At 42.5% G+C, this 13,559-nt stretch overlaps 1 protein-coding gene across 9 annotated transcripts in view; it reads left to right on the forward strand.

Annotated features, from left to right (window-relative positions):
• ARL15 (ARF like GTPase 15) overlaps nucleotides 1–13,559 on the forward strand; it is a 401,193-nt gene that overhangs the window by 13,604 nt on the left and 374,030 nt on the right. For 4 of the 9 annotated variants that reach the window (XM_070587599.1, XM_070587602.1, XM_070587604.1 and 1 more), the window contains exon 1: nucleotides 9,412–10,080. The exons of 2 other annotated variants lie outside the window; for them this stretch is intronic. In XM_070587599.1, coding sequence (XP_070443700.1) covers nucleotides 9,985–10,080 — 96 coding nt within the window. In that variant the 5' untranslated portion in view covers nucleotides 9,412–9,984. Of the gene's footprint in view, nucleotides 1–9,354; nucleotides 10,081–11,297; nucleotides 11,658–13,559 lie in introns of those variants that run through there. 3 more of the 9 variants (XM_070587597.1, XM_070587596.1, XM_070587598.1) reach the window with 3 other exon arrangements.

The raw sequence follows: 13,559 nt of genomic DNA on the forward strand, positions 1-13,559 counted from the left end.
CAGCCTGTACTTTTCTGCTAAGAGGGGTTGCATTCCAAGGGAACCCTTGTCCCTGGGGAGGGAGGAGACTGGACTCTCTCAAGGGACTTGGTCACCGTGTCTCTATCACAGGGGCTGTGTCTCCTTGGCGGGCCCCCGGGGTTTGGGTCCCTGCTGGCTCCAGACTCCCAGGGCAGAGAACTGGTGGTGCTGAGTCCAGAAGCTGATCAAGAGGCCCAGGCTGAGGCCTTTCAGCTGGACTGAAAGACAGTTGCAGGCAGCTCGTTGGGGCCAGGAGTTTATCTGGTCAGGGCAGCCTGTGAAGTTAGCCCGTATGTGTTATGTCTGAAACAATCACGCAGTAATCTGGATGCATTGATAATAGAGCTGAAGTGACCTGGGTGATCCTGACTTCCATCTAGTTAAAATGATCGCAGAACATAGTATTGCAGAAATGATTTTTGGTTGGAGAGCTCACCTTTCCCTCTTATTCTTATTTAAACTGTCTCTTCTTCCAGCCTTTCACCTCAAAAACTGAACTGAGGCTCCCTCCAGGGCTGCCCCTGGGGCTGCCTTAGACAGTTAAGCTTACTGGATACTGCACAGAGGTACCCAGCTCAGCTTGCCAAGGTACCCACTGTGCATTGGCACAGTGGTGCCTAATGGGCTAGCGGTGGTCCTGCCTCAGGTCTTTGTTCCTGTCTCTGTTACAGGACAAAGCACAGCATGTCACAGTGCAGGGCCGGGTTGTGGGCCTCTTTGTCTTCTCAGACGCTGGCACAGATACACAAGATAGGTGCTAAGCCGCTGGTTGGACTGAGAGGCTGCAGTGAGTGATGGTTAAGGGCACTGACCTTGGAGCTGGACTTTGCATCCTGGGTCTGTCACTTACCTGCTGTGCAGCCTCTGGGCCTCAGGTTTCTCATATGCAAAATGGGCATCATAATAGTACCTACCTTGCAGAATTGAGTCAAAATATAGAAATCATTTGAGAGAGAGCCTAGCACCATTCGCACTGTAAAAGTATTTGCTATTAGTGCATTGTGACTTTGTATATAAAGCAAGGACTTATGATACTGTTGTTACCCTAAAAATTCCACTCCAGTTCTATTCATTTTTCTAGTACTAGCCTTTCAAAAATCTTTCTGCCTCTACCTAATAAACATAGCACTGGGTTAAAGATATTGCAGCTGCCTGTTGGTGTTTTAAGTGGCAGCTATTTCTGATTTACATGGGTGAAAGGTCCTGGCATAGCATACGGTGGCCCACATCTCTCTGAGGGCTGGTTCTGCTTATAGCTGTTACATAAGTTTGGCCAAATGAGACGACTCACTTTAAATAGGCAAGTTTTCTCAAGTCCTGCTCTAGAATTATATTATTGTGTAGAACTCTCAACTTCTGTTTTGTTGGAATCAAACAGTTTGAAAGTTAAGTTTCTGCTGTTGAGAACTTCCCCCCTCAGCACATGATTGATGGGCCAGCTCTTCTCTGCCGTCTTCCCTTTGAATGCTTCCTGAGAGCCAGCATGCTGTAGAGGACAGAGCACTCTGCTGCTGATTTATTGCATAACGTGGCTGTTCTTTGTCATTTTGAATGTTTCCTGAGTGCGGCTGGTTCTTTTTGCAGGTCCCAGTGCTAGATGTAGAAAACCCCTTGTGATTATTGCATTTCTCTTTCTCTGTTTTTATATAGAAATATTGTGCTTCTGCATTATTCACTAGGGGTATTTCTCTTAGTGTAGCATATTTTTCCCCATGATTTGTTGGGTTTTCAAGATGCGTGTTTTAAAGACTGGGTCGTTTAGACTGGATTATTTGATCATTCCTGGGTTTCCCTTGCATTTCTTAACTTTTTCAGGGCCCTTGCTGACCTGACCTTGGCTATGGGCAGGATTACTTCTTGAGCCTGAAGTGGAGCTGTTCTCTATCATTTCTGTGGACTCAGGCTGTAATTTTTCTGTAGCCTGAGTGTATGGGAAATAGATTCCTCTGCTAGTGATGTTTTGATTTTCTCCCAAATATGTCTTTATTTGGGGAAAATGCCTAATTGTGTTGGTCATCTTTGGAAATAGCCATGAGTGGATATTTTCCCTTTCTTGTCTTCTGAGTGCTTACAGTTTTATCACAAATAATTGATTTTGTAAGCTTCATATTTGTCTTGAATAGTTTCATAGAACAGACTTAGTAAAAATTTTCTCTTTTGATTCTATGTCAAGAAGATATCTTCAATTGCTCATTTTAAAACTCTTCAAATCAGACTCTTTGTTATGTAGGGGAACACGTGTAATGAAACAAGTTGCTGCAAAAGTTAAAATTTTAAAGACCTATGCAAGAAGTGATGCATATTTTAATTCTTCATACACAGGTTGTCTTGAGTAAGCCAACATAAAAATGCATGATTATGAAGAAATGAAGGAGATGAAGAATCAAGATTTAACAAGCTCATTGATGGTTTGGCTCTCTCCTCTCTTTTAAAGCAGTTCTCTTCTCTTTCCCACATCCAGAGTGCTTGAGAGTTTATTTCCGAGGGGCCAGTCCTGTGGCCGAGTGGTTAAGTTCGCGCGCTCTGCTTCAGCGGCCTAGGGTTTTGCCAGTTTGAATCCTGCGTGCGGACGTGGCACCGCTCATCAAGCCATGATGAGGCAGCATCCCATATGCCACAACTAGAAGGACCAACAACTAAAAATACACAATTATGTACTGGGGGACCTTGGGAGAAAAAGGAAAAATAAACTGTTTTTTTTTTTTTTAAAGATTTTTATCTCCGAGGCAAAGATTATTTATCCCAATTGCTTTACATTATTGCACTGAGTGAGATTAAAACAACAGCAGCAACGACAAATGAATATCCCTCTAAGAGTGGGTATGGTAGCATTTTCCTGGGTATTCAAAGTTCGCAAAAACTTTTGTTTTTACTAAACAACATTTTAGTCAGTGTTTATTTTCTTGATACAAAGTGACTTTAGGGCCCCAATTTTAATTCAGATGTACAGCCCTGTGTTCAAATACTGAACTACAGTAAGAAAAGAATCTGCTAGCTTTTAAAATATTCATGAATGGTGTATGTCAGATGAGTTTTGGGAGAAGAAAAGCCCTACCCCGCTTCCTCCCAGCCTGTCTCCCTTCTTCCTGTCGAACTTTCCTCACTCAGCAAATACTTACCGACATCGTATGTTTGTTAGGCACCAGGGCATTGTAGACACTACAGGAATAACTCTTTATCTACTGAACTGCAGCCTGAAACAGTGACTGTAATACAGTTCTTTGCTGGTGGGAAACCCCAGATGATGGGCTAGAACACAGCAGTCTAACTGTTTCTGTAAAGGGCCAGCTAGTAAATATTTTAGGCTTTGCAGACTAGAGTCTCTGCCTTAACTACTCAACTCTGCCTTTGTGGCATGAAAGCGGCCACAGATGATATGTAAATAGATGGATGTGGCTGTGTTCCAGTAAAGCTTTATTTATAAAAACAGGCGGGGCACCAGATCTGGCCCACGGATTGTAGTTTGCCAACCACTGGGCTGGGAGAACAGGATTTACTTCCTTGAAGAAGAGAGGCGCTATTTCATTATCTTATTTTTCATTGGCGTCAGAATTTTGGTTTTTGTACTTGCAGGAGACCTTTAAATAAGGAGACAATCTGATCAGTAGCTTCAGTTGTTTGAAGGGCAGACGCAGGACCCTGTGAATCTCCAGAAAGCAGACTACGACGAGAGGGTCAAAATTAGAGGAAGGCAGGTATTGGTTCAGGGTAAGAAAGAACTTTCTTATCATAAGGTTTGTTCATCTTCGTTGAATAGGAAATGACAAAGCAGAAGCTGCTCCCCACCTGTTCGGGACATTCTAGAAGGGGTTCATGCATCGAGCGAGGAGGTAAAGTAGACGGAAGGTTCCTTTCAATTTCCCCTACTTAGCATTTGCTCCTAATACATGAGGCAGTCTCTCTTCACTTTACCATGAGTTATTTAAAAATATTTGCAGTGTAGGAGGATTTCAAATGTTTCTTTTCCTTTCCTTTAAGCAATGGGGTTCTTTTTTTTCAACCAGTTTTATGCAGAACTCAGATATATAAAAAAAAAATAAACGATATTTTATTATACATGATTTTTACAAGTTTATACTTATGATATTTGCGTGTGTTGTGTTATATATTATTCTTATATATTATTATCAGCGAGGACAGTGAAGCTGCTTTGATAGGCACAAAACTGAATTAGATTTACATGAATGTAATTTCCATCCATTTAGATGCATGAGAACTGAAGGCTCATGCTCTAAGTTTCTTGTCTTCTACGTTTTATTCCTTCTTTTTTGTGACGTTACGGAAAAACAGGATTTCAATAGAATTATAGTTGCAAAGATTACAGATTTTAAAGTAATTCAACCTTAAATTATTCTTCAGTCAGAAGATAGAATACAGGTTTTATCCTGAGGCTTGTCCCCAGTTTCCTCCCCCCACCAAAAAAGTCACTCTGGCAGCACAAGGGGGTGTGTGGGTGGTCTCCAGTGTCTTATGATTTCGTGTACAGTACATTTGAGAATGTGTTTTTCTTCATTCTCTAAAATATTAAAAATTCGTTTTGCTCTTTAAAAATAACTCAAGTATCCAGCTGCCCCTTTGGAACCCTACCTGGGGTGTAGAGTTTGAAAACTACTGGTTTAGAGTCAGACCTAGGTGGAAATCGAAGCTCTGTTACTTACCAGCCCTGTGCTTGTAACCGTCAGGTTTTCCTCTGACAGACAGGCCTAGAAATCCCCCCCTGCCCTCATTGTGAGGACTGAGTGAGACGAGAGCGCAAAACATCCCGTAGTTTCTTAATAAATGGCATTTTGAGATAATTGCAGCTGGCCTTCCTTTTCCGTTGTATTGTGTGTGGCTCCATGCGATTTCATTAGGTGTGGTTTCACTTGCCTTTACTAGAAATGGTTCACCATCTTAAAGGAACCCTTGACTAGGAACTCGGTCCTTTGAAATGCCGATTACTCCCTTGAGAGTAGTGGGCTTGTGAGGGGTGTAGCTCGCCCTGTTTGTGGGTTGTGATCCCATCTTCTGGCCTGAGGGGAGAGAGAGGAGTGTGGAGAGACCCAACCTCCCTGAAGGAGGGTAGGAGTTTAGGAGGCTTACTTACCCACACAGTCAGAAGCAAGAGCAATGAGTATGCAGACTCTTCTTTTGAGATTTTTACGTCGACTGCCCCATCTCTGTCTTAACAGTAATTAGCAGTAAAAGCCACTCACTAAGAAGGGCCCAAATGCACACCTTTGGAGAAAGTGAACAGCAAGGAAAGGGGTGAGGGCTTGTGCCCTTTGGCAGCCAGATTTTAGGCTTAGGGGTAGGAGAAGATGTACAAGACCTAGGAAAAGTGGTGTCCTTTGGGAAAGGAAAGGGAAATAGGCTGAGTCCCCGGGGACCAAAAGGAGTTAGATCCCAGCAACCTGAGTTGGGCCCAGGGAGCCCGGGGTCTTCACATAAAACCCCAGGTAGTGCCTTGACTGTCTTGGCTGGGGTCGTTTGTTTTCAGCAGGTCTAAGAAAGTGCTATGGCTGTTCGTGTAAGTCTTCAGTTTGGGCGCATCAGATGCTGAAGAGTGGCCCAAAGAAAATGGTCCTGAAACCAGGTCCTAGACAGGAGCCAGACAAGATCCCGAGGGGCCTGGAGGTTATGGTAGGGAGTTGAGTTTCATTTAAAATTACTTGTAAACTAGTAAATGGTTTTAAGTGGGAGGTGATAGGACCTGATTTGTGTATTGAAGACTTGCTCTGGCTGCTGCCTGGAGACTGGATTATCCAGGGGCAGGAGGGGAACCAGGGTTGGGGGAGGCAAGGACACCACACGACAATGACAACACACACACGCGACACGGCACCTGTTGGGGGAGCTAGTCCACGTCCCTGCAGTAGACGTGGGTAGCTTGGCCTGGGCTTCAGTGGGTCTGAGAGAATGTCTTCTCTTTGCCTAGCGCCTGATGCTTGCTTCTTTCATCCAGTAAGCTTAGTGGTAGGAGTGTTATTCTCTTCTCGTGTCTGAGGACCAGTTGTTAAAGTTTAGGGCATCTGATTAGGTTTTCTAAGGTCGTGCCCTGAGTGATTTGACCTCAGGACTGTCTAAACTCGAAGTTCACACTCACCTTTCTTCTCTTTCCACAATCAGAAAAACAAGAGGAAAAATCCAGATTGTCTGATTCGTAAATGAGTAGGAAATTTTTTGACCCTTTAAATGGTTGAACTACATTCTCCTGTAACCAGTGTTTCTGGGCAGTACAATAATTTTTATAAGTTAATGTGGAGGTATTGATTTAGTAAAAGGGCTTGACTGTTATGAATATTTTGAGGACTTTAAATAGATTTGACAGTATAAACATGCTCAAGATAGAGGCTTAAAATGGTAAGTCAAAGACAGAATCCCTAAATGACAGTTTCTGAGGTTTTAGATGAAGGGCAGTGCTGAAAACTTGTATTCATTTAATTATTTCCAAAAGGCAATGGGAGAGAGGGAATGGAGGATAAATCCATATTTTAGAGAATTAAAAAATATAATTTTCCTTACGATTCTAAGTAATGATGCTCCTAAGTGTCTAGCGGGCAGTGAATTGCAGACTGGATGCCTATCATTTTAAAATAATACCATAAAATATTAATGATACTGAATATTATGATAATTGAATAATAAAATTTTACGTAATGTAGACTAAAACCTCTTTAGTTTAAACGTAGATGTAAATTGCCTGGCTGGATGATAATAGGGGTTCTGATCGAAGTGCATGGATTTTTTTGGTTTCTGCTGCTGGGTCTGTGGGGGCAGAGCATGGCTGCCAAGTTTGGGGGATCTTGGAGTTAGGGTCCTGGTTTACGTGTTCGCAATGTGACGTCATAGTCCCGGAATGTGGAGACGGCAGGAAGGGACACCAGGGGTGTTTATGGAACAAGGCCTGAATCCGGCGTGTCCGTAGAAGCTGATACAGGGTGCTTCTCCTGAGGCCTGTTGGTGTCTGGGGCCCATTTGTGTAGAGGGCCCCTTAGAGGAGTTTGTGTACCTGGAGCATGGTAGACTCTCAAAAAATAAGCAAGCGCAAATGTGGTGGTGACTGTGTTTCCTTTTATAACTCGTTTAATCTTCGTAGTACCCTCTGAGAGGGGTGCCACTGTTACCTTCATTTTACAGATGACAGATTGAGATGCAAGGAGGTGAAGCACCTTCCCCAGGGTCCCACAGATAGTAAGTTGTACGGCTGGGCTTTGATTCTGGCAAATCTCACACCCAAATCTGCGCTCTTAATGGCTCCCTGACCTGCTTCTTAATAACTATCTGCGGACTGTTGAGTCGAGTGTCTGATGTTGCGACTTTTCATGGGATAATCTTTTCAAAGCCAGGTTGTTGAAAGCTTTTCTGGCATCCATTATTTCATCGTCCATAATGTTGTTAGAATTACCACATCTGCTCTCAAAAATAGTAGTACCCCAAATCTGCTCTCCTCGTACATTCTATTCCTTTGTTTTTCTTGATAACACTTACCATCGTCTAACTTGGTTTGTTTGTTGCTTCACCTGCCACCCCCACTAGGGGGTGGGCTTCGGGACAGCGTGGGCTGTGTGCCCTGCTTAGTCTCCAGCTCGGAGGACACTGCCCGGCACAGAGTAGGTGCTCAGTACATAATACATATTTATTGACTTAGAGAAGAGGATTAATGCCAAGTACAGTGGTGCCTTCAACTTGGTAATCAAAGATCCTTGAACCTTTCAAAAGGTTCTCCACTCTGTCCCACCCTTACCACACCCGGGTGGTGGAACATCCCAGGGGCATTGCAGCCGCAGCCTGGGGAATTAACAGTACTGAGGCTGAGCTCTTCCAGTTGTCACGGTGTATGGAAATTCTTTTGTGTAAAGTTAATGAGAAAGACTCCTTACCATCTTAAAAAAAAGACCTCTTACTACCTTAAAGACTTCTTACCACCTTAAAAGATATGCTGCAGGTCCCCCAGAATCCTCTGTGCTCTTAAAAATCTCTTCCACTCCTTACAAATCAGAATTTGGCAAGTTTCTGCCAGGCACCAGGGGCTGGGGCCTGTGTTCAGTTTCCGGTGCCCATGTACCCTTTCCTAGGGACTTAGAGTTGTACTTGTGCTGGGAAAGCTGTTTATGTCTAGACAGGCTAGAGTGTCCCAGGGACTTGTCAGAAGTGTTATCTGTGGTGGGTAAGGGATGCTGCAGTCAGCTTGGGTTTTTTATTGGCCTTTGGTAGTCAGAATATTCGCTCAAGTCTAAAATACTTGTGAACCTGGTCTACTCAGTTTTTGACTTCAATTGCATTTGTCTGTCCTTAATGGTTAAGAGTCTGGGCTCTCAAATCCAAAAGATTTGGGTTCAAATCCTGATTCTGTCACATACTAGCTGCTGTTTCCCCATCTCTAAATTGGGGGTAATAATACTATCATAAAGTGGAACTCAGGGCCAGTCCCAGTGGCCTAGTGGTTAAGTTTGGCGTGCTCTGCTTCAGCAGCCTGGGTTTGGTTCCTGGGTATGGATCTATACCACTCATCAGCAGCCATGCTGCAGCAGCGACCCACATACAAAACAGAGGAAGACTGGCACAGATGTTAGTTCAGGGTGAATCTTCCTCAATGAAAATAAATACATAAATAAAGTGGAACACATCACATTTCCATTTCACTGTCTTAAGGGACTATCCTTGCTGAGGTGACACTGTCTCAAACAGTGTATCAGTTAGGATTGGAATTGTTTGGAAAATAGTGGCTTTGACAAGATAGATGTTTATTTTTTGGGGCAAGTCCAGAAGATCCCCAAGATGCTTCTGCCCCCTGTATGTGGACTTTAAACTCAGGATTCAGAATTGCTGCCAGAGCTCCTGCCATCACTTCTGCATTCCAGGCAGCAGGAAGGGAGAAAGGGCAGAAGAATGTACTTCTCTCCTGGAAGACTTTTAAGGCTTTCTGATTATATTTCATTGACCAGAACTTGGTCACATTGCCATACCTAGCTGCAAAGGAAGCTGGAGAATATGATTTTTTTCACTTAGAAACAGATTTCTCTGCAACTGCATTCAGCCATTCTTCACATACCTGTATCTCTCTGGGTCTGCTTCTCTTGAGATCACTAGCATGGTTATTCTTCTCCTCTGCTTTGTATCTCTTTTCTTTTCCATATAGTTTCTTTTTATTCATGCTTTTGACCTCCTCATAAATTTAGGTTGCTCTGATTCTTCATGATCATGAAATTAATAGCTTTGCTTTTCGTTTTCTCTTTGCTTTACTTCCCTGTGCTACTGATTCATCGTAGTATTTTCCCACTCACTCATTTGGAGAGCAAGAATGGGATTGGTCTAGCCCAGCTCTTCCTGCTGGGCCCCACCTTGGTTGTTGGCCAGCTTGAGGATGGACGGCCTGTTAGTTTAAGCAGCTGTGCCCGTCTTGCTTTTGGGCCTTCTCATCTGCAAGGGAGTGGGGGCAGAGCAGGCTTTGTAATGTGACAGACAGCTTGGTCCTTGACTACTGGAACTTCCCTTGGCAGGGAGTTAGAGAGAAATCTTAAAGTGAGGATGCTCTGTGCATTAATATGAATGAATTTTAGGTAGCATGTAGATAGTCAACAGCTGTCAGTAACACATCAGATTGAGAAGGGAGTATTTGAAAAGAAAAGGAGGGTGTTTAAGGCTTACAATAGTACCCTTCAAATGCTTGCATGTCCTGTGATGTTTCTTGCTTTGACTCATGCTGTCGCTTTCATCTGGGGTTTCGCTTTCTTCTTCTGTGCTCCCTTTCACCCAGCTGACTCCTGTGCTGGAGGTTCTCCCTCTGGAAAGTCTTTCCTGACACCCATATAATGGGGTCCGTGCTCCTCTTCCTCCCTAAAACCCTCTCTGCATACTTCTTATGCTGAACACGTTTATCTTGCTGTGGTCTCTCACAGGTCTGCTCCGTTCCTGCCCTCCCCTTAGCTGGAAGATCACTGATGCCAGGGTTTGGTCTTATTTATCTTTTTAGACCCAGCGATGTCTGTCACATTGGTGATGCTCAGCAATTTTTTTTTTTCTTTTGGATTAAATTTTTTATCCCAGTGCCTGATAAAAAGGAATAAATTCTTCAAGGTGAGTGGTACTAATTATTTTAATCTGGTAATGTAGAAGGGCGTTTCTTTCCCTCTCCGCATACTCTTCAATCAGAATTTTCAGAAAGAGAATTGTTCTTACGTTTAGCATTCAGCCAAAGTCTGCTTTTGTTTGCATGTTACATATGACCTTTAGTGCTGTTTTGCAGAAGATGGGCTAAAATTTTGCTGGGATGAAATCTATAAATTCTGATATGATGACTTATGCGTGCATTTGGTTATTTTTGCTAGATGACTGTTCAAATCTCTGAGGTTATTTCTGCTAGATGGCTTTTCAGATCTTTGCGATTGAATTTCACCAAGAGCTCCTGTGCTGAAGATTAACCTTTTGTAGCAGGTGAGGGCAGTGGTGCCCTTTCGAATTACTGGTTGCACTCTTACGTGTTCCGTCCCGGGACAGCTCTAGATGGCTCGGAAAGTACAGATGCTCTTGGGATGATGGTGGCAGTGTTACAGTTGAAAACGTTTCAGAAAATGTTGAGAGCCCAGTTTTGTTAGCTTTGCTTGAGATGCAAAGATTTCTTTCCAGGTTCCTTATCACCATCCTTTTCCCCAGTCTGGAGAAGCTATAAAATAGATGTTGGGGAGCAAAAAAGCCTCCACATTTTATAAACAAAACTTCATTTTATTTTGTAAATATAAGTTTATGCAGTTTTTAAAAAGTTAACTTATTTCCCATTTGCGGAAAGGAAACTTTCGAGCGTACTAAGGGAGTTACTAAATAATTCACTGTGAATGTTTTCAGTGACAACACTAACAGAAGGAGGTACCAGTTCTGGAGTAGGTGGCGTTCCCAAGGCTGTTTCTGTCAGTCTGGAGGAGTGACTAAAGCCTAATGACGGACATAACCTTTACTCAGAGAGGATTCCGCCCACTCAGCACCTGGGAGCTCCCAGGCACCTTGAAATATACTCGAACTGGTCTTCTCTCTCCACACTCCCCAAATCCTGCATCTTTGCCTCCAGCCCATTTGTTTTGGGATGCTGTCGAGAGAAAGTGCTAGATTTTAGTTAGCTGTATTTCGAAGTAGATGATCTGGGCAGGGGCCTCATTAGAAGTGCTCGCTGCTCTCCCTACCCCGTTCCAGCACATTACTCCTGCTACTCCGAAGCGTTGACTTGACTGTATTAATCTTTTATTTTCATCACACAAAATTACAGGGGAGGAAATAAGGAAACACGACCGTCATCTCGCTTTATATCAGGCCGAGGGATTGCACAGCACATCAAGACATTTTAAAAACAGCTCTTTTAGAAAAAGAAAATTAGTGTGTCTTTTCACCCCCTGCTAGGACTGAAATTTGTTATACCTTGAACTCAATTTTTTTTAGATTGTATAGTCAGTAGCACTTATTTTCTGCTATCTTGTTGAAGATTTTTTTTTTCTCCTTTATTTTCATGCTTACCTTTGAAATTTCTTAGGGAAAACAACAGTAAACTGTAAGTAATCATGCTAATTTCAAATTGAGTATTTTTCCATAGACGTATCTTAACCAATCTGACCTGCTTTTGACAGCATCTCATTTTTCCATTTTCATCAGATCAAGCAGCAAAGAAGGTGAGATTGTTCTGAATATTACTGTTTTTGAAATAATATTCTTTAGTCCTTCTGTAGGCAAGTCTAGATGTAGATTTGTGAATACTGATGTAGGGGCTCCTGGGTCAGAGTTTATCTAGGATAGAGATCCATTCTTGGAATAATTAATACTCATCTTTCTTTCTAAGCTATGCATTATGTCCCATGGGTTTACAGGTCAAATAAAATGGGTTCTTGCAAATGGAGCATCTGTAATGATGAAAGAATATGAACTAATCATTTTAAATTTATTAGCAGTTCCTATACCATAACCAAAGGAAGTGTGGTTATGCTTTTAAATATCTCTTTATATCTGACTCCCTTTAATTAGAGTGCAAAGGCCATTTGCGAGAACATTATTGTTAGAATAAATTTGGAGTCTGGGCAATAGGTGTGCTACTGGGTTTGAGGTAGGATGTTTAGGGCTAAGGCAGTATTTGTAAGCATTAGAAGTTTCTAGAATGAGGTGATAAGGCTAGTCAGAAAAAAATTTACACAAAATAAGTTGAGGGTTTTCAGGGTCATAATTTTGGCAATCCTAATAACAGTGCTTGTACGTTTTGGGAATGTGGAAAGTAAGAAGGAATGGAAAGAAGGTTTTTAGTAACTAAAAAATAAATATGCCACTCCCTTTAAAAGATAAAGCTCCTAAGAGTTACTCTCTAATGACAAGTGCTCGGGCTCTTTCTTTTATGGCACGGGGGACACCTACTTTTTAAAGATGAATGTTCCTCTGTACCAGTTAGGATTGGTAGGCTGAAGAGACACACAGCCGTCTTCAAACAAGTTAGAGGCTCATTTCTATTTCGTGTACAAAGCGGAGGAGGGTGGTGTGGCGGCTCCATCGTCCTTTGTGTCTCCAGGCTTGCTCATCCTTGGGCTCGACTTCACGTGTCCACCATTCTCAGGGTGCCCTCACAGTCCAGGATAGTTGCTGGAGCTTCATTAAGTTTCACTTACCGACTGGAGAAAGAAGTAGGAAAGGCAGAAGAGCAAAAAGTGTGTGTGTGGGGGGGTGGTCCTTCTTAGAGTCAGTTTCCTTTACGCATCCTTCACTTTACATCTCATTGTGGAGGACTTAGTCACAGGACAGTCCATGGCTCCAAGGAAGGCTGGGAAATAGATGCTTTTATTCCAGGTGACATAAAATAAGAGTTCATTTTCACTTGGGGGAAAGTAACCTTTCCAGCTTACTGAGAGGGTTGTTAAATAATTACTTGGTACAAATGTATAAATTGGGGTAATTTCCAAAGATGGAAGGGAAGAATGGGTGTTGGAGAAGGTAATGAGCATTCTGCTTTTCAGCTCTGAGGAGGCCAGTGGTATTGCCTTGGGGTGTTTCCTGTAGTCTGTTTCATTCAAAACTAAAGAAACCCAATGGTGTTATGATAATAATAATACGTTAGTAATAGAAATGATCCCCAATATTAAATCATCAACCATTTGTTTGAACAATAGCACCAGTGAATGTTTGGAATTTTTTCAAAGTGTAGATTGAGTTCAAGAACTTCACTCAACAAATTGTCTTTTGAGTGATTTTTCCATCGCTGTAATTTTTAGTTTGAATGTCCATGCATATCGCCTTTGGCTTTCAGTCTTTTTCTTACTAATCTCCTTTAGTCGTATGGCACTCAGTCTCTTACAAACACCTGAAGGGGCAGGAGCCTTTTGCAGAATCAGTCTCGTAGGACTTTCTTGGCCTTCAGAAGGAGGATGCCTTTGGAAGCCTTTTGCTACCCTGGGAATCAGGGATCCTGTGTCTCTGCTTCCTTGCCACAATAGATAGAACCACGATTGCTGAGATTTGTGGTGTTATAAACTCTTTACGGAGAAGCTTTTCTTTGACAACCATAAACCATAATCACAATGTTGGACTGTATAAAG

Source organism: Equus przewalskii, chromosome 20 (genome assembly GCF_037783145.1).
Source record: "Equus przewalskii isolate Varuska chromosome 20, EquPr2, whole genome shotgun sequence".
Lineage (NCBI taxonomy): Eukaryota > Metazoa > Chordata > Mammalia > Perissodactyla > Equidae > Equus > Equus przewalskii.